This window comes from Alligator mississippiensis, chromosome 2, assembly GCF_030867095.1.
Source record: "Alligator mississippiensis isolate rAllMis1 chromosome 2, rAllMis1, whole genome shotgun sequence".
Taxonomy (NCBI): domain Eukaryota; kingdom Metazoa; phylum Chordata; order Crocodylia; family Alligatoridae; genus Alligator; species Alligator mississippiensis.
In genome coordinates, this window is record NC_081825.1 from 197,906,404 (window position 1) to 197,927,508 (window position 21,105).

Sequence of the window (21,105 nt, forward strand, 5' to 3'; positions counted from 1 at the left end):
ATGTTAATTTTACTCTTTATTCTAGTAGTGCATGTACAGTAATCTAATGTACTCCAGATGTGTTTTAGAAAAATTGTCTTGTTTGTTAAACCATTTAGTAATTCTCTTGAGTTCTGTTGCATATGATGAAATGTAACTTACAGTTCTAATTCTTTGTATTTAAATGTCTGAGAGTTGCAAAAATTGAAAAATATAGGGTTTGTTTTTTTTTAAAACAATGTCAGGAAAAAAATCTGTCTTTGAAGGATTTGGGGTAATTAGCATTCACTTGTATTCATTGTTTAAGGAAAAAAAAAACCCAAACATTCATAAAGTCTTGAACTTGTGCAATCATCCCTAGGTATATCCTTTTTTAAAAAAAAAAGCTACTTAAATGACGCATTAAACTGGTATTTCATTGTTCTTCAGGCAATGACATTTAATCAGGTAATCCAGACTGGACCAGACGAAGAAGGCAGTGATGACAAAGCAGTGACAGCAATGGGAATATTGAACACCATAGATACACTTCTCAGTGTAGTTGAAGATCACAAAGAGGTGAAGAAAAATTCTTTCTAAGTCATTAAATGCCTTGACACTGGAAAGTACAGTAGTTTGGTTAAAAAAAAGTCAGTGTATAATGGTAAATCTTGAAAATCTATACTGTTTCAGCCTGAACATCTTGGAAATGGCTGAAACACTTCTATACACCTATACACAGAGATATTTTAAATCAATGCAAGGTGGGCTTTGTGTGTCTAATATGGTATATACAATCACAGAGCATAACATACTCGCCATTGAAAATGTGCTGTCCTGTAACATATAATTCTTCTATATGTTACAGCAAATGGAGACTAACAACTAGAACTGGGAGATATCATTTCCTCAGTTTGTGTGTTTGTTTAAAATAAAAGAATTTTGCCAGCTGTGCTAGAAATGTCTGCCTTGATGTAATCAGTTCTTGGAGGAAAAATACACCTAATAGCACTTAACTTACAACAGTCTGCTGATTTCATTTTCTGCTTGCCACACAGCAGAATGTTAGAAGATCTGCATAAGGTCAAAATCAGTGCACTAGGGTTTTATCTGTTTAGTTTGTGTTGCTAGATCCTTCAGAAAAGGTAAATCTGCACTATTGAGATTTGCTAGTACAGTATGTGTGGTGCCTCTAGTCTGAGTATAATTTGTCCAACAGATACTCTTGCTATTCAAGGCCTGCCTTCACTTCTGATTTTTCTTTTCTTTTTTTTAAAAAAGGATGGAGAAATTACAAAGGGTACAAAGGCAGGCAACAAAAATGTTTAAGGGGATTGGGAGGAAAGCTGGGCATATTTAGCTTTCAGAGAAGGTGATTACAGTAGGGCACTAGCAGCTTTCACACATCTGATAGAAAAGGGACTGCAACCTCAACCTTGCCACAAAGGGTAGGATGTAGAGCAGTGGCTGTAAACTGTAGCAAAGTAGATTTAGATTAGAGTTCAGGAAAAAACTTCCTTACTGTTAGAGCAGTAAGGTGGTAGAATAGACTGCCCAGGGAAGTTAAGGAATCACCTTCAATGAAGCAACAAGAAGAGTATTGGACAGGGATAATAGAGTATTTTTGCAGGGGGTTGGACCAAGTGGGACCTCAAGGTCCCTTCCAAACCTATGATTAGCACTGTGGGCACTTGTGTGTGTGCAGGTGACTCAGTTTGGGTCCCTGCTCTTACTATCACCAGTCTCAGGAGAGTGCCCTAACCACCAGACTGTTTGTTTTTGCAGTTGGTATAAATCTTTTTGGCCTCTTGAAGGCTCAGATCAAGTGTAGTACCCCGGGCTTAGTTGGCTAACATTGTATTTTCTGTAACCTAGTTGCGTTCCCCTCCTCACCCCCATCCCTCCTATGTTAGTCCCTCGCTCGGGCGAGCTGTATTTCCCTACTGGCTTTGTCATCTTTTTGGATTCACAGTTCTAAACATCTGCTAATAAAATTCAATCTGTTCTTATCAGTTTATTCACTGGGAAAAGAGAGACTGACTCAGTAGCTCACCCACCCCAGGTTGGGTGGTTGGGGTACATACTGGAGATAAGAGACAGAAATTGAAGTCTCTAGTCTGAATCAGATAGACTCTTGAAATCTGAGTTCTGTGGGACAGGGATTTTTTTTTCCCAACTCAGTGGTTTTCTTTGCTGTTATATTAGATATGCAGATATTTTATATAAGTTGGGCCTGATATTTTAGCCCCATGGGTCAGATGCGGGGCCTGGGGCCTGTCTGTGGGCTGGCTTGAACCTTGCACTATCTCCACCTGGTCCAACCTGCTACGATCAGTTTCTGGGCTCTGTGCTGCCATCCCCTGACTATGTTTTGAGATCAGGCCCCACTGCATTGTGTGTCCAATCTAGTGCACAGGGCCATGGCCTGTGGGGCTCCCCACTGATCCATGAGGAGTCCCACGGGATGGATGACATGGCACTGGGAGGCCAGATCTGGCCTGCAGGCCAGGGGTTGAGTACCTCTATTAGTTTTATGAAGACTAAAATATTTTTCTGAAAAAAATTAAAAGAACAAGCTTTATAGCAAACATAAGTAAGGAACCTCGAAATATGTTTCTTCCAACACCCAAAGAGGAATAGTGTTCCACCAAAAAGGTTCTGTTAGAAAGATTGAGGTCATCAGCTGTAAGCGTATGGCTGTAATATGGTGTTCTAACACTAGGACTTCCTTTAAGATTTGTAATTTTGTGTCATCTTCTAAAAAACAATTTACTTTAGAAAAGCTTTCTAAAAGGATTTTGTTTTTAAACTGTGTATTTAATCCCAACTCTGAAGTGTTTGAAATTAATTTAACCCTCTTTTTTTCAGATTACCCAGCAGTTGGAAGGAATCTGTTTGCAAGTAATTGGAACAGTTTTACAGCAGCATGTTTTAGGTACCTGCACCTTTTTTTTTTTTTTTTGTCTTAATTGAAATCTATGTGATCAACATTCAGTTTAATGAAGAATTCCTTATGTTTCAGAATTTTATGAGGAGATATTTTCCTTGGCTCACAGTCTGACCTGTCAGCAAGTCTCTGCACAGATGTGGCAGCTTTTGCCTCTTGTCTTTGAAGTCTTTCAGCAAGATGGCTTTGATTATTTTACTGGTAAGAAATCCTGATTAAAAAATAAGGCCCAAGGATAGTGGGTTTCATAAATTTGATTCCAGATATAAAATGAAATGTGTCTTCATTTAAATTTAAAGAATAGCCAAAGGACACTATATTTTCTATACATTATTTTACTGTGCCAGTGACCAAGGCTGTTTTATTTTAAGCTATCTAAAACTCCACTTTTCAGGTGATAGTCCAGTATGTTGGCCAACCTCTCTGTGTTTAACATCTTAAAAACAGACTGAAAGCTGTATATAACAGCTAGCCATAGGAAAGATATGTCCAACAGCTAACTGACTGCTTTTGTTTAATACAGATATGATGCCTCTCTTGCACAACTATGTTACTGTTGACACAGGCACTCTTCTGTCTGACACAAAATATCTTGAAATGATCTACAGTATGTGCAAAAAGGTACGTAGATCCCTGTGATCAACCTGTGTGAAATGTATGCCTTTGTACTAAATATAAGACATGCTTTACAGCAGGTGTGTCAAAGATGTGGCCTGCAGAGCTGTATCATTTGGCCCACAGTGCTACTTGTCGCATGCAGCATGTGCTGGCCCCAGCCCACGTGGAGCCAGTATGGCTCAGGCTGCACACAGCACAGAGCCAGAGTTGGTAACATTTTTGGGGGAAAGTGGGGGTGCTCTTTTAAGTGAGCTTAGTGCTAAGCATGGGCTGCTTCCAACCCAGCCCATTCCATAGAGTCACAGCTGCTGTAGCTTTTCTTATTGCAGCCCCCTGCACCCAAAACAATGTGGAAGCCCACCTCCCAGGTACACCAGCCTGAGGCTAGATTGCCAACTCCTGGTTTACACTGAAATGTCCATGGTATTCCCTCTTGGTTGGAAGTTTGAATTTGATCGTGAAATATTTGTGTTTGCAATTTAGGTTGATTTTTATCAGTGTGTTTGCCTATAATTGAGTAGCATTGGTAAACAAATTTTAGACTATTAGTTTGCTACCTAGCTGTTTGTATTCACTACTTGAGATTCACTGTTAGGAGTTATATGGTCAGTCACCTACATTGTATGGTAATTTCTGGTCTGATTAAACAACTGAACTCATTTAAAAATGACTTTTCACAACTCTGTGTGATTACCTTTCCATGGTTCAAGGGTATTGATTGTAGCCTTGTTAGTCTAAGGGCATAGGCAGACAAGGTTCTTTGGGTAAATCTGATATCTTTTATTAGGCCAACTAAAATCTGAACTCATCTTGGGCTGAATATAAAGCTCACAAGAGAACTTACGAGAGAAAAAGGTTAACTCAGGTGGGCAGAATACGGCCCATGGGCTGGATCAGGCCTTCAGGACCCCTAAGAAATGTAGAAAATTAATATTTCTCTGCCCTTGGTTTCTGTCAAAAATGACAGGAGCCAAGGGCAGTAGGACCCAGGGGAAGCCTGGGAGCACATGGCTGCCCCATGCTGGAACCGCAGGTAAGTGGGGGGGGGAAGAAGGGCGGGGGGTGGCACCCCAGGCAGGGAAGGAGTATGGGGGGAGGGAGGGTAAGCAGCCTGTTTCCTGCCCCGTGGCCAGCGCCCCATGCTGCAGCTGCTCGCAGGCCATGTGGGTCTGCCTGTGCCTGCTCCAGAGAGCCCTGTGTGGGCTGCGAGCAGCTGCAGCAGGGAGCGCTGGCCATGGGGCAGGTGAGGGGCTGCTTTCCCCCCTGCGCTCAGCTTTTCCCTGGGCTCCTTCCCTGTGCGGAGAAAAGTGGCCCCTCGCCCACCCTGTGGCTGGTGCTCCCTGCTGCAGCCGCTCGCAGCCCACGCGGGGCTGTCCAGAGCAGGCACAGGCAGCGCCACACGGGCTGCGAGCGGCTGCAGCACCGGGCATGGGGCGGGCAAGGGGCTGGTTTCCCCCACCGCGCTCAGCACCACTTTGTAACCCGGCCCCACTGCTAGGCTAGTAGCGGGGCTGGGTTACAAGCTGGCGCTGAGTATGGGGAAGAGTGACTCCTCACTTGCCATGTGGCCAGTGCCCCGTGCTGCAGCCACTAGCAACCCACCTGAGACTGCCTGTGCCTGCTCCAGACAGCCCTGCATGGGCTGCTAGTGCCTGCAGCAAGAAGCTCCAACCATGGGGTGGGTGAGGGGCCACTTTTCCCTATGCACAACACCAGCTTCTTCCCTGCCAACAAGCAGGGGGTCAGGGCTGAGTGCTACCCCCCGCCTGTACCACGGGGCTGGGGGGGTGCTGGGTGTGGGTGGATGGGGAGCCAGTGGGAGCACGGGGCCCGCACCGGTGCCCCGGAGTCGGTGCCGGCAGGGCCCAGAGCAGGGTGGCAGGAGCGCGAGGTCCCAGCTGGCAGGGTCTCTATGGAGCCGGGCCAGCTCCCCCCTCTCCCTGCTGGTGCAGCCCAGCCCAGCTCCATGGACCACTGCCAGCCTGTGTCCTGCTTTGGGCCTTACTGGTGCTGGCTCTGGGACATTGGTCCCAAGATGGTGACCAGGGGGCAGGGCACCTGTCAAGGGGTGGGGCTACCCATGTGGCCCTCGACAGCCTGCCAAAACTGGGTAAGCAGCCCTCCGCCTGAAGTAATTGCCCACCCCTGGGTTAACTGCTTTAGATGTTAGTTTGTCTGATAAAAGATTACCCAAAGAACTTTGTGCAATTGCTTATGCACTCGCACATACCACTCTTCTACCCCACCCACGTAATCATAAAGTTGGAGATGACCTAAAAGGTCATGAAATCCAACTGCCAGCACTGATTTAGGACTGGTTGTTCCTAAACCCTCCCAAACAGATGGTTATCAAGCTTCTTGAAAATCTTAAGTGAGGGAGATTCTACAACTTCCCTGGTCAGTTCTTTCCACTGTCCTGTTTTTACAGTTAGGAAGCTTTTCCTGTGTTAAAATCTAAATTTGTTTTTCTCTATTTTAAACTCATTCTCTGCATAGTTCTGCAAACAGAGTGCTCAAAACTGGACAGAGTGCTCCAGATGAAATCTAGACAGTGCTGAGTGAATTGGTACTCTTGCCTCCCCTGACTTGAACACCACGTTGCTGCTAATACAACTCAAAGATGCATTTTTTTTTTTGGATGGCATGTTTCAGAGTGTGATGCTAAGTATTGTGATCCATGATAGCACCCAAATCCTTCTAGATATTGCTACTGCCAGTGTATTGTATTTGTTTTTTTGTCCTTTATACATAGTACATTACATTTGCTTGTGTTGAATTTCATGTTGTTTATAGCCTAGTTCTCTAATTTTTCAGTGAAATGCTGAATTTAAAACAGACCCCCACTTGAACCTAACTTGAATCTTGCCAGTCTGACATTGATCTGTTAAAAATTACTCTTTGCTTGAGGTTATTCAACCTCTTATGAACCCACCTAATTGTAATTTTCTCTAGTATACAGTTCTCCAGTTTGTGAGAAAATACAAATACTGTTTTTACTCCAGGTCTCTTGGTAGAAGGATGGTAGGGCAGGGTGGCGCCATAAAGACTTCAGTGCCACCCTGCCCTGCCTTCTGCCTGACTTCAGACTAGCAGTTAACCTTTTTCTCTCTCAAGTTCTCTTGTGAGCTTTATATTCAGCCCAAGTTGAGTTCAGATGCAAACATATGGATTTTCTCTGCTTATCAGTCTCCAGTTGTGATCCTAAACTTTGCTCTAGTTTCCTTTTTTTATTTATGCATTTTCTGTAATGGGAGTTGGTTTTAATGGCATTTTAATGAGGTCTTAATTGTTGATTAATCTGTTGAAGCATGAGTTTATAGAGAATGCCTTTTTCCTTCTTGCATAGAGTCTACAATAGTCTAATATTTTTCAGGTTCTTACAGGAGTTGCAGGAGAAGATGCAGAATGTCATGCGGCAAAGCTGTTAGAAGTAATCATTCTACAGTGTAAAGGGCGTGGCATTGATCAGGTTAGTAATAACCAGCTGCTTGATGTCTTCAAAGTTTTGTGATTAAAAAGGCATCATTGTCTAATGTGATTTGGTTAAATATTTTTTCCACGTGAGAAACCCTACCGCTTTACTGAAACTAGGGCACTTCTGAGATCTTATACTGCAAACCTAGTGTTATGAAGCAGTTTTTGCCGCCTCTGATGGGGCAGAAAAAATGCATGCTATATACTCAGTCTCCAACAGTGCAGATACTGCATATTCTACAGCATTTTCATAAGTGTGTGGGAGTATAGTTTTAGGAAAAGACTAGATCTTTTTAGCTGCTGAATTGTATGTTCTAAATTTAAATCTTGTGCACATGGGGAAGACCTAATGAGTCAAATACTAGACCAGAATGAAGTGTGAGATTGAAGCCTGTGGATTCCTGAGATGAACTGGCAAAAGGCTCTACTGTATTTACTTGAGTAGAAGATGAGGTTTTCCTCTCCATTAAACATGAGGGGGCACGACGCAGTGGAGGGCAGGGGTTAGAGCTGGAGCTGCTGCCTGCCCCCCACTCCCTCTGCATGCCCAGTCACTTGTCCTCTGCAGCTCCTAATCTCCCCCTCCTTTCCAATGCCACTTTTCCTCTTCTCTCCCTTTCTGCCACACTCCTCCTTACCTTTGCTCCATGCCAGCAGGCTCTGTCCTCGCTGCAGCCTGGAGTATGGAGCGTGTGCTCCAGCCTGGCCCTGTAGCAGCTCAGCAGTTCTCTGCTGCTATGAAGCTGGGCTGGGGCCATGCTTCATGCCCCAGGCTGTAGCAGGGATGGTGTTTGCTGGTGTGGAGCAAAGGTAAGTGCAGGGGAGGAGGCAGTGGGGCAGGAACCTGAGCCTGTGAGGGGCAGATGCAGTGGTGGGGGGCAGGGAAAGGGGGATTTGCCCAGCCTGAGGCTGCAGGAGGGCAGGCACAATGTGGGGGGGGGGGTGGTAAGTGGTATGGACAGGCAGCAGAGGGCAAGCTGCTTCCCCCTCACTGCCTGACCCATTGCTCCCCCCCACCGCCTGCCCTACCACATACTCCGCTACTTCCTGTCCCCACTGCCTGCCCCATTACTACCCCCCTCATCACCTCTCCCATTGCTGCAGGGGTGGGCAATTATTTTGGGCGGAGGGCCACTTACTGAGTTTTGGCAAACCATTGAGGGCCACATGGCAGGCAGCCAGGGGCAGATAAATATTAATTTTCTAAATTTTTTTAGGGGTCCTGCAGGCCAGATGGAATGGTCTGGCAGACCGCATTTTGCCCACCCCTGCTCTACTGTCTGTCTTCAGTAGTGTGGGGATGAATTTAAGATGCTCCTCCAATAATTAGATTCCACATGTGGAAAATTCTAATAAATTTATACAATTTCTGTGTATAGAATCAAATTATGGGAGGGGGGAGGGTCATCTTGTATTGGGGTGAATACAGTATTTATAGGAAGGAGCAAATTTTCTCAAGCCATACCTTTGCTGGAGTTAATGAGAGAAATCAGGCCTCCTTTATGTACTTGACAAGTCAAATCATTGTTTTGTGCCATTTTTTGTAATGTTTGAAGATTTTTCCCTCAAGATACTAGTTTTAAACTATCTGAAAGTAAAACTTGAGTTGTGTTGGCATAGTACTGCTTAATCATCTGCTTAGTTAAGTAGGGAAACTATTTTCCTACTACTGGATAGTCTGCTGGAGTGGAATGCTCTTCTCCAGTACTAGTTGGCATTAATAAATGAAAAGTCAAATGTGTATTTTCTGAAGAAATTAAGGAATAATTAAATCTGTTTTCTCCTTAGAATAATTATTTATATTACTGTTTCACATGTGCCTTCAGTACCTGTTCAGAGACTTTTTTTTCTTAACAGTTCATGTACACCACACTGTCATCTTGCTTTTGTTTCTCAGTCTCTGTATACCACAGTACAGGATACTGTAATCTTGCATCTTGTTCCTCAGTTTCTTTCAGCTGCCGTAGCTAGAGATGGAGCACTTATGTCAGGTTCTGCTTGGGTTCCACAAACATTCCTGATGCCTTCTATTTGAAGGCTTTAATTTGATGTAGGTATTCTTGCTATCATTATTTCTGAATAATATTTGTCCTTTAAAGAGAGGGAATATTTTCCTACTAGTCTGACTTTTTTATTAGGGCTCATGTCCTTTCTGGTATCCCAGAAAGGGAGGAAATAGGTTCCTACAGTGTCAAAATCCTTTTGACCTGTTGTGGTCTTTCTGAGCTCTTTGCAACAGAAGAATTGCTCTGTTGTTTTTCTGTAGTCAAAAAACAAGTGAAGTCTAAGAGCTGCCACTCTCCAAGGGGTGCCTCAGATCTAGAAGGGTTGAGAATCAGTAGGTTAGAGAAATTAGGGGCTTTTTCACGTGTGCTTCCAACACGGCGCTGGGTGCTTTTAATTAATGAGCCACACTAATCAAAAGTGCCCATGTGTCATGTGTATCGGCAGTGCACCTCTGTGCTGAGAAAATGGTGGTGGTGCACTTTGAACTAAAACACGTTCAGTGTGCTTTAGTTCAAAGTGCCCCGCCACCATTTCCTCAGCGTGGAGGTGCACATGACGTGCGAGGCTGCCAGAGCATGTCAGTTTATGGGCTTTAGCAGAATCAATTAATAGAGTCTGCTCCAACACACTAGATTTCCAGTGCATCGGAGCAGGTTCCCGCATGTGTGTAAGTGCCCTAGGAGCCTAGATAAATGGCCTAGATGTTTGTCTCAATCCCCTCAATGAAGCAGCTCTCAAGAGCTGTAATCCCTGGTTGTGGACATGCCCAGGCAAGGTATGAAGGAGCTCCTGCCTTTACAGGAGGCAGCCTGCTCTGTTGACTGTGTTGCAGAATTTCTTTGTACCCCTTCCAAATCAATATTTTTTATTTATCCTGATACCCATGGACAGAACACTGTATTAAGCTTAGATTTAAAAAAAAAAAAAATCCAGAATCCAATTATGTTTCCAGTGTTGATCTGGTCCATGCTGTGATCAGTAGGACAGCACCTAGATGTCAGCTTGTCATTTCCCTCTCCAGCTCTGGCTCCTAGCACAGGTCTGTATTATCTGCATCTCTGATTTAGAGATCTAGAGACTCCTCAAAAGCATAGTCCTGGCCTTTTGAAGCAACTCCACAAACCTTTTGGTTTCTAGTCCACAAAAGATAGCCTTAGGTTTCCTACCCACTCCTGATGTGGCCTTACTGATCTTGGGGTCTTGAGTCTCCTGAAAAAGGCCCTAGTTGTTAGGCCTCCTGTGCATTGCTTCAATATACGTGATTCATCCAAGTCAGCTGCCTGCCCAATCTATATGTCAAGAGGATTCTCTTTGAGACTGGTAGATGTGGTAGCGTCCAGTCTGACCTTGTCCTTTTCCCCAGTTAAGACTATTGTCCTGCATTTGCCAAATTCAGTGGAAGACATCAGAGGCTTCTAGGTGTTATTTAGCTCAGGTTCTTCAGATAACCTTGGAGGAAGTCACCCTTCACACAGACTAGTTGACATCTTACAGCACTGCAGTAGGACAAGAGGTAACTGCCCATTCATGAGGCCATCATGGACCCTGCCAAAGGAGTCTGGCAGGTACCAGCTGTGTTGGAATTCAGTTGGTCATGTCAGTAATTTAGCTAAGATTCCTTGATTAAATTTAACGGCCAGTACCACGTGTACAGTTACTTTAAATGAGCATTCTGAAGTACTGTAGCCAAAGACCTCCTATATGTTAGATAGGAATGTTATAATACTTATTAATGACCACTCCCACACAGCAATTGCAATGACAAGCATTTGATCAGAAGGCAGGGCAGAGTAGCATCTCATCTGATAAGTGGGCTCTGCACACCATCTCAGCTGGATATAGCATACAATTCAGTTTGCTCACTCTAAATCGTTTCTGCCCACCTATTCCCTGGGATCCTTCTCACAAGGTTCTGCTATAGTAGAAAATACCTTTGCTGGTAGTTGTAGGAGCAGTAGAAAAAAATGCCCCTGCATTTTTGCGGGAAAGAATTCTACAGGAAGGGCAGAGGTGTCCCTTCTAGGATGCATGTCATGGTGTCTTCATTTGCAGACTCAAGTCCAATATGGTCACCTTTGTGACTTGATGGAGTGCATATGGACAGTTACTTTAAGGAGAAAGTTACTTAACAGTAAGTGGAGATCTTTGAGTTGTGTTGTCCATGTTCATGTCCACACCCTCCTCTCTTATTTTGAGTCATATACACCAAAGAACTCTGTTCAAGAGGAAGCTGAGGACAGGAAGTGCACACCTGGCTTTACCTCCTTAGTATGAGGCTATGGAGTACTCTCTGGGTCATGCTAAGGAATGAAAATCTTCAAGAGGTTGAGGTGCATGTGAACCCACTGAGGACACATCTACATGAGACGTCCTCTGCAGCATGTTGAGCTAAGTAGGAGCAGCCCTAGGCTGGCAGGCTGACCCCCTGGGCCTTCTGCCAGCTAGGGATGCTCTGACCTGGCTCAGTGTACTATGGTCCTGAGTGCATATTCAAACAGGACATCCAGAATCAATAAATTTTGGTACGCTGTGCCGGAGTTTATTGCTGCATGGTAATAAATAGCACATGTAGATGCACCTGGTGAGGGTGTTTGTAAGGACAATAAATCTGGAAGGACTGCAATTACTGGTAAGCAGCTTCTTTTTTCCAGAGTTATTAATGTTAACACTTTTTGCAGTAGTTTTACTAGCACACATTTTGCACTGGAGTTATTAGTATTAAAACTATAAAGCAGAATTACTTAATTATTAGGCACTTCCATATAGCTATATAATAGTAGTAGTAGCAATAATAGATGTGGTTTGTGTACCATGGATAATCATACAGGCCTAAGTACTGCATATAGACTGGCTCAGCTTTTTATCATTTGGATTACGGAATCAGTGCTGGTTTGTCTTCTACCACCAACTTAAGGCTTGATTGACATGCCTGTGTTTTTTCTTATGCTTCCTCTGCATATCTAAATCAGGTATAGCTCAGATATGTAATAAATTGCATATCCAGAGTCATGCACCATCTTATAAGCGAATACAGAAATCTCCAACTACCTTGTGCTTCTAAACCCGGTGGTGGGGGTTATGGCTCTTGAGACATTGGAACATCAAACTGTAATGGTTCTTTATCTTCTAGTGTATACCATCGTTTGTGGAAGCTGCTCTGGAAAGACTGACCAGAGAAGTAAAAACAAGTGAACTGAGAACAATGTGCCTCCAGGTTGCCATTGCTGCTTTGTATTACAGTCCTCATCTACTGTTAAATACCTTGGAAAATCTTCGTTTTCCCAATAATGTGGAGCCTGTCACAAATCACTTCATTACACAGTGGCTTAATGATGTAGACTGTTTCTTAGGGTAAGTTTGGATAGTGCAGCAACTGTCTTTAAAAAAAAAAAAAAAAAATACTGGAAATTGAATATATATTAAATGTGTGGCTTTTTTTTTTGTATTTTAGACTTCATGATAGAAAGATGTGTGTACTGGGCTTGTGTGCTCTTATTGATCTGGAGCAAATACCACCAGTTTTAAATCAAGTTGTGGGGCAGATCCTGCCAGCTTTTATCCTTTTATTTAACGGACTGAAAAGAGCATATGCTTGCCATGCAGAGCACGAAAATGACAGTGATGATGATGATGAAGCTGAAGATGATGACGAAACAGGTAAGGGAATTGAAACAATACTGATAAATGGCATTTTTCCATAGCCTCTGTATGCGGGACACACTGTTTCTTATTTCTGGAGTTTGGGGGCAGCCAAAGCATCCTTTCTTCAGAATGCTTTACTTCCAGGCATGAAGTTTGTAGACTACTTGACCCTTCTGGGTACAGCCACCAATTTTTCACCTTGATTTTTGTAAAAAGTAGGAATGTTTTTAAAAGCATGGAGATGATTAGGATTCTTCTTTCTGGGGTCTTTTTCAGCCTACTGCATTTGAATATCCCTTGCTTTTCAGAGGGAGGATTATTTATTTTCTTCTCTTTTTTCCCCCATCGTTCTAATCTGTCTGTCACTTTTCAAGTCCCTTTGTGGTTTTGTGTTTTGTATGGAGTTTAAATGCCTGCATAGCTTTCCTGTACCTACATATCATCTTCACTGCCACCCTTCTCCACCTCCTCTCCATGTTCTGCATGCTCTTTTTCACTTAGCTGTTTCTTCCTTCTCTGTCTGCTTTCACCTTTTTTTGCCTTTGTTGCAGAAAAAAACATTCACCACTACTCATGTGCCATGAGTCCACACTGTCTTTCATGGCTTGGACCCACTCTTTTTTCCATTCTGTTGCTGACTTTTGTTACCTGTCTTACTGTTAAACTTCTTTTTGAACAAAATTATTAGATCATCAGAACTTAAAGTGCGTAGCATTACAAATTGCATCTCTCAACTCTTCTACCATTGTCCCCTCATTTTTCCTTGTCATCTTTGTCTAATTTAGTGTCTAAATTTCTTGTGGGGGGAGGTGGAGGAAGGATTGCAGAGTGGTAGAAAGATCTTGCTTAAATTCCTGAAAAGTGCCATATGCACTAAGTCCTCAAAATTTGCCATATGAACATTTAGCTAGGTTCTTGGGGCATGAATACATGTCTTTCTTACTGCTCAGGCCTGTAGGAGAGGCGAACTGGAGAAAAGCCTGCTAGTAAGTGGAGATGGAGGGAAGTGGATGCCTGTCAGTCTGAAACAGTGTTATTGATTCCATTGCTGAATTGTATAATGCATCTTGCTCAAGCTGCATTTTTATTTTGAAGATAAAAATCTAATTGTTTCATCATTTATAAAGAATCCTTTTCTGTGACATTTGCTTTACAGAAGAATTAGGGAGTGATGAAGATGATATTGATGAAGATGGACAAGAATACCTAGAAATTCTGGCAAAACAGGCAGGAGAAGATGGAGATGATGAGGACTGGGAAGAAGATGATGCAGAAGAAACTGCACTGGAAGGCTACTCTACAATTATTGATGATGAAGACAACCCTGTTGATGAATATCAAATATTTAAATCAATTTTTCAAAGTATGAATGATTGCTGTTTTTTTGTCTGCTGGGAGGGAGACAATTTTTGTATTTTTAACTTCAGTATTTAATGAAAGATTTATTTTTGTTTCCTCCACTATGTTTTTAAAACATAGTTCATTCTTTAGAGGATTTGTGAGAGTAGGGTAAGGAGCATTGAATGTATTTCCACAAGGGATGGTTAATATTTTTGAGGCAATTCCCATTGCTTTTAGGACAGTTTTATAGGTCATGTTAAAGTTGGCATCTCCAGAAACTTAGAGTTCCCCTGTGTGGGTACTGGCCTGGGTATGCCGTTGCCTTGCCTGGTCTCTAAGACTGCCTCCTGAAGGGTGACTGGTGCCCCTTGAGTCTGAGGGGGCACCCACAGAAGCTGGTAGTGGCAGGGACAGGGCTGGTGAGCACCCACAGAAGCTGACAGGGACGAGGCTGGCGAGCACCCACAGAAGCCACTGCCAGCAGCGGCAGCAGGGATGGCTCTGTCAGGGGGGACATGTGCCCCTCCCCACCACTGGCCTATGGCCTGAATTCAGCCCAGGCATGGCTGCTAGAGCAGTGGAGAAACCTTGGCTCTTCCCAACCTGAGACCCTGGCCTTTTGATCCCTGACCCTACCTGTGTCTGTGGCTCAGACTCAGAGCTAACTTCCAGTTCAGCTCCTAGAGAAAAAATTTCTTTCTTGTTGAGGAACAAGTGCAACCTAAGTTCCAAGTAGCAAAACAGGCAGCTTCTCTTTAATAACGATTTGCACTGAGGCAAAGGCCACAGAACAGACCCCTTCAAAGGGTTAAGCAGTCCCTCTGTCCCTCGTTCTAGCCTGTACAGCCCTGGGCACCTCTGAGCTAACTCAGCTCATGTTTTTCTGGTCTTCCCAGCTCCTAAGCCCCAGAGCTGCTCAGCTGGTCTCCTCCAGACTAGACACCAGCCAAACACTGACCTTTGTTCATCCTGTTCATTGTCATGATAATCTCTGTGATGATTCTCCCTTTGATGCCTCCAAAGCATTTCCCCCATGGAGGAGTACCAAGCCCATCTGAAGCATCAGCAGGGCTATTCAAGTTGTCTTGATGCTGAAGATCCCTCTAGTTCAGCATTTCTCAACCTGTGGGTCATGACCCAAAAGTGGGTTGCAGGAATATATGAAAGGGTTGCAAACAAACTTTAAAAATGGGTTCTCCTTTAAAGAAGAAAAATGTGGGAAACAGTTGCTTTTCCCTTGCATGCTTTCAGAGTTCCAGCCTACAAGGGGCTGCTTGGGATCCCCCATGCTCTACCCACCCCCAAACATTCACCCCTTGCCCCACACACTGGGGAGCTAGGGCCCTGGCAGTGGGGGGGCAGCGGGTCGGGAGTGAGGGGCACTGGTCGAGACTAGTAATCAATGTTTACAAATGGTTCCTGGTACAAAAAATGTTGAGAACCACTGCTCTAGTCTTGTCTTGCATGTAGGCAGCTCTGGGACTTACCACTTCCTTCCCTGAGAACAGACTAATGATGGAAACTGAGGCGCACAACGTTATAACAGCATGGACACATTAAAAACAGAAATACTACAATAAAACCCTTAACATATCACACATTGTTGCTTTTACTTCCTCCAAGTCCAACATTTGGCTTAGAAGTGTGAGAGATCAAATTTTTAATGAGAGCCTATTTTAATTAAATTAATTCTGCTTTATTCTTCATAGCTATTCAGAATCGTAACCCAGCATGGTACCAAGCTTTGACACAAGGTCTTAATGAAGAACAAAGAAAACAATTACAAGACATAGCAACTCTGGCAGATCAGAGGCGAGCAGCTCATGGTACCTTTTTGTATTTATATCATTAATTACATTTTATGGTTTAAGTGTTCACATACTCAGTGCTGCACATAAAAAGCTGATTTCGTGTTTCTTCCCCAGAAAGTGTGCATGTTAATCAGACAGACAGAGGAGAGGGTGACTAGTTTGTTTTGAATAAATCTAGCATTAATTTTCCTTTTGACAAGGTAACATCAAGAAGCAGTAAATTGTTTACCAAATCAAGACGTCTTCTCTTGAAATGCATGTGCAGTTCCGACTTGGTGTTGTGACCCTAGGACGTGGCTGCAAATTCCTTATTTTCTTGCTTGTTAACCTGCTTTGGGCAAAGCTAATTGGCACATCAAAGCTGTCATAGTAGTTCTAACTTTATAAGCTGGCTGGAGGAAAGGGGCAACTGTCAGCAAAATTTCCATGGCTTTGCACCTTCAGCAAACACCACCTGCCAAGTTCCTTCTGTTTCTTCCTCCTTCATCAGGGCAGAGCAGGTCAAACAGAGCAACCTGGAGTACAGAAAACTCCAAGAACAAGGAACCTCAGGAGCTACAGAAGCAAAGCCCTGTTACCACTGGTCTTGGCTAGTGAATCGTTTGTCTGGGGAACAGGTTTCAGTTTAGGCCCATGCATCCCACTCCTTCGCTATACGAACAAAGACTCTTCTGGTCAACTCTGCATGTGTAAATCTTTTTTCATGAATTAGGACTTTGGAATGTTGCCTCTGTTCAGGGTGATCTACCTAGATGTCTTGCCACCAAGCCCACTTCCAACACACCCTGCTAGAGGAAGTTAAAATGCAGTCATCCCTGCTAGTCAAGTACTGCACAGGAACAGCCGTAGATGAGCAGATTTGGGGCTTCATAGGCACTGTCATAAGGGTCCATGGAATGGATAAGATTCTAGCCATCAGTCTTTTCTTATTGCTTTGTGTCCTGGGCCAGGTCTGGATTGTGGGGTTCCTTGTGGTCTGGTTCTGAACCGGGGCACAAGGAAGCTGCTGCAGTGGAAGCCGCTCTGGTCCACGGGCAGGGAAGCTGCTGTGGCAGCAGTGGCTCCAGTCCCTGCCATTTGCCCTAATTCAGAGCTGCCACTGCTGCCACCATGTGTTCCTTGCCCAAGATGGAGCTGCTGCTGCCACGTGCCCCCTGCCATAGCAGTAGCTCCAGCTTCAGTATGAGGTATATAACTGGCTGCTGACTAAGGAGGTAGGGCTGTGGCAGTGGCAACTAGCAAAGATGTCAATCCTCACTTGCCCTCCTGCTGCCAATTACCATTCTGTGGCAGGCCACTCCCCTGCCCCATGCCAGTAGTCCAGTGTGCCAGACAGGGTGGCTTCATGGGCTGGATTCAGCCCTGGGCTGTATGTTTGACACCCCTGGTCTAACCCAAAGGGCCATGGGCAAGCCGTATAACCCCACAGATGAGTTCAGCCTGGCTTTGGTACTTGCAGGAAGAAGCACACAATTCAGATACCTCAGACTGGGAGATACCATTTTCAGAAAGGAAATATTTGCACAGTAGGTGTAAAACATTTGAGTCAGAGTCATTGTATCCCCCTGGACTACTGTAATATCAAATTGAAGTAGAAGTAGAACTGTATGCTACCCTTTGCACTGTACCAGGCAGCCTTTAACTTGTACGTGCACTGTATGTTGCAAAAGCTGCTGTATCCTATATTAATCTTTAAAGAACATGAAAATATGCAGTTGGTAAACATGCTCAGCATTTAGGCATAACAGTTGGTTCTTTTAGCGAGGGTAGAGATGGAGATGTGGATGTGGACTCTTAAGTGGTAGAATGGGAACTGATGTGCAGAATGTAGATGGGATGTTAACTAACCAAAGTGCTTCTTGTCTTTGTAGCAGAGGCATAACTGTCAGGGTTTGCACCCTCAATGGTGGCAGCGGCTGGGCCAGCAGCAACAGCGGCTGATGTTCTTGCACCTCTAACACTGCCAGGGCTCATGCCTTGGTCACTCATTCTTTGTTACACTACTGTTCTGTAGCATTCATTGGACTCTGCAGCTTAGCAACCTCAAGATAACTCTTTTTACAAGAGACTTCAGTGTATCTGTGTGCGCACTCTCATTACGCAGAGAATGACCTTTCTGTCTTCTCATTGTTTCCTTTATATTACTCATATTGTTGAATTTCAGCAGGAACATAATTTTATTAAAATTTAAATGGTATTTGGTACATTACATTAGTGACTTGACTGCTGGTCCCTAGAGAGAACTTATTAAGTGTAAAGTTCATTACTCTAACTACTTTAAGTTCAGTAGAAATCTGTTTGGAGAGACCAAATTTCAGTTAAGTTTGAGTCCTTCTGTAATATGAAATTCTGGAAATACTTCATTTATAAAATGTAAATTTTGAGATTTAGTATTTTTGATTTTCTTTATAATCATAATAAAACTAGCCAAGGGTTTCAAAAATGATTGTTACATTTTTAGGTGTCCAACTTGAGAAACCTTCAAGGAGCCTGATTTTTTTTCAGCAGGTTGGATGCTCAGTACTTTCTGAAAACTAGGTGCTCCTTATTTTGTCTTTTTTCATGCATGCAAAGTTAAAACCAGAAAGTGTTAGCCACTCATCAAAAGGGAGTTGGTCTGTACTAAGTAGCTGTATGTTGTAGATGTTCACTCAAGTATTTTGTTTTTCAGAATCCAAAATGATTGAAAAGCATGGAGGATACAAATTCAATGCTCCAGTTGTGCCAACTTCATTCAATTTTGGAGGCCCAGCACCAGGAATGAATTGAGTTATCACTTCTTTTCCTGCTACTGTGTGATTGTAGTGAAGAGCTTGTGTTCCTCCCAATAGTGGTTCCAGAACTGGTTCATGTTATCTACAGCTCACTCTAAACTAATTGATAAATAGATTGGACAAAAACCCCAGGAAGTGGGGCATGATCATGCAACCTAATACTGGAAAGCAAACCAGAGGTTTTCTGAAGATAGGAAGAACTTGACTTTAAAGCTTCAAATGACACACTTTGGAAATCTGAAATCAAGAGGGGATGTCATGATGGCAGCTTTTCTTTTTCTGAGGAAAAAATAGGCATGGGCTGCAGGACTACTTAAAATGTCTCATTTACAGTACAAACCAGAAGGCCGACTTAATTTTTACAACTGTGGCAGTATGAGTATTTGCCCAATTTCTTCCCCTTACCCTCCTTCCTGTTGGATGTCTATTCTTTTAATGTAAATAAGATAAGGTAATCAGATAGCCTTACTTAATCTTCATCATTTCCATTTATCAAGATTGTTCATATGTAGAATATTGGACACTTAATGTAGCACTACATAACTGATAAATCTGTAAATGAATTAGCACTTTCATATTGAAACAAGCCTGCTAGCCTATGTAAAAAATAGCAAAATGTTTGCTGTTTATTAAAAAAAAAAAAAAAAAAAGGATGTAATGGGGAAAATAATTTCAAGATATTAATTTAAAATGAACTAGCAGTTTTGTACCTGGTGACTTTGTGGTGCAGTCACCTCTGGTTGTGACTTGAATTCGGTTATGTAAAAAAGGGGTTAGTGATATTTCATTGCTGCTAAAAAAAAAAAAAAAAAAAAAAATGGCAACACCCTCTGTGTCTTTTGTTTTTCTTAAAGCTTTTAATGTACGAGTGGAAATTTGGATACGAAAATTTAATGTAAGCACGGAGAAAAAATTATCTTCTCTGACGCATGTACATTGGACATTAAGTTCTGCTCTTAAAGAGTTGATTGAAGCGTGTGGATGAAACATCTATATATGCAATCTATTTAAAAAAAAAAAAAAAAGAAACAAAAACTTAATTCGGCTAACCTGGGTTTGATCTATCACTGCAGTTTTTCCTAATTTTGCAAAATAATTTGTCCTGACTTTTTTTTTTTTTCAGCACCTAGTAGTGGTTTTAACCATTACACTTCCTTCCCCCTGTTTTTGCACTCCCAGCATTAGTGTGTGCTTTTGTTTGCCTGATCTAGACAGGACATTGGAAGCTTCAACAATCTTTCATTCTTGAAGCCACCATTTTTTGTCCTTTCGGTTGTTTATAGTACCTAGTATTTTAGCTAGAAAGGCAAAATACAGCTCCCTCTGGGACCACTATCAAAACCACTGAATGAAGAAGCCAGCAGCAAGAGGCTGTGAATGGGTTGGATTAGATCCCCTTTTTTTCTTCTGAAAATCTAAATTCATAGTTTCTTGATCTTGCCTTGAGATCATTGTGTCAAATCTTTTAAATCAAATGTTGGTTTTTTTTCTTTTGGCTGTTTTTATATTAACTGTCACCTGCTGTTACAACCGATATTAAACAAGCTACCTTAATTTAAATGTAAGCCTCCAAAATTTAAATGCAGGTTAAAAAAGAAAGGAGTTTATATCTGTAAAAATTAAACTGAAATGCACATATATATATTATGATATTCAAATGCAGTCTTCAGAAAATTGGTTTGTGTGGTGTGTTTTTTTTTCCATCAACAGATTAGCAGGTATCCAGAGTTTGGGGTTTCCCTCAGTTGACCAATAATAGCCTCTACCTTTCACTTGTTGCACAACCATTAGGGCTGCTCCAAACAAGGATAATGGGTTTTTCACTCACTCCTTCATTCTGGTCTCTCCTTGCACAAATACCATCCCATGTGCACAGAATTCTAAGGCGGCAAACTAATGCAAGCCTGTGATGCTCTGTTGCCCTAATATGTATCTTTGGGCATACTTGTAAGCAATTTATAGATTTGAAGGAGTAAGAAAACATGGCACCTGGTGTAGAAGAGACTAATGGTAGTCTTGAGTATGGATAATCCTTGAGAGAACTGATATAAGAACCCTACTATCACTTGCTGATTATTGCAAGGTTGGTCGGTAAAGTACATGTAATTAAACTGTTCTGAAAATGTGTACTCATCGCAAGCTTCAATGTCCTGATATCTAGGTGGGACTCTCAACCAGGTTATACTTTTGTGAGAAGAGGCGATGGACATGATTATAGCATTTAATTTCCTGTGCATTCCTGAAACTTGAACAACTCCCTAATTTAACATGTTAAAAAAGATTAAACATTTTATTTCTGAAATTCCACTTGTGGAGCAATTATTTATCTAGTAGTGCTTCCCAGGGATTTAAAAACAATTTCTTCCCAGTATAAATCATAAAAAAAAAAACAAAAAAAAAACCAAAACCCAAAAATTAAATTGCTCATGGCTAAGTGGGAATAACGGTGATGGGGAAGAGATCTTGTATACATGAAGAAATCAAAGGGAAGCTAATGACTAAAGCTTGTTCTGTGGTCATTTATGGTTTGAAT

General features: G+C 42.6%; 1 protein-coding gene across 1 annotated transcript in view; it reads left to right on the forward strand.

The window, feature by feature from the left end:
* The window catches only part of IPO7 (importin 7), a 55,584-nt gene extending 34,710 nt beyond the window's left edge, over nucleotides 1-20,874 (forward strand). Inside the window, exons 16-25 of the mRNA XM_006277494.4 lie at nucleotides 409-537; nucleotides 2,827-2,893; nucleotides 2,981-3,106; nucleotides 3,429-3,526; nucleotides 6,897-6,992; nucleotides 12,135-12,355; nucleotides 12,456-12,661; nucleotides 13,803-14,009; nucleotides 15,697-15,813; nucleotides 18,470-20,874. Coding sequence (XP_006277556.3) covers nucleotides 409-537; nucleotides 2,827-2,893; nucleotides 2,981-3,106; nucleotides 3,429-3,526; nucleotides 6,897-6,992; nucleotides 12,135-12,355; nucleotides 12,456-12,661; nucleotides 13,803-14,009; nucleotides 15,697-15,813; nucleotides 18,470-18,567 — 1,365 coding nt within the window. The 3' untranslated portion in view covers nucleotides 18,568-20,874. The remainder of the gene's footprint in view (nucleotides 1-408; nucleotides 538-2,826; nucleotides 2,894-2,980; nucleotides 3,107-3,428; nucleotides 3,527-6,896; nucleotides 6,993-12,134; nucleotides 12,356-12,455; nucleotides 12,662-13,802; nucleotides 14,010-15,696; nucleotides 15,814-18,469) is intronic.
* Nucleotides 20,875-21,105: the final 231 nt, after the last annotated feature.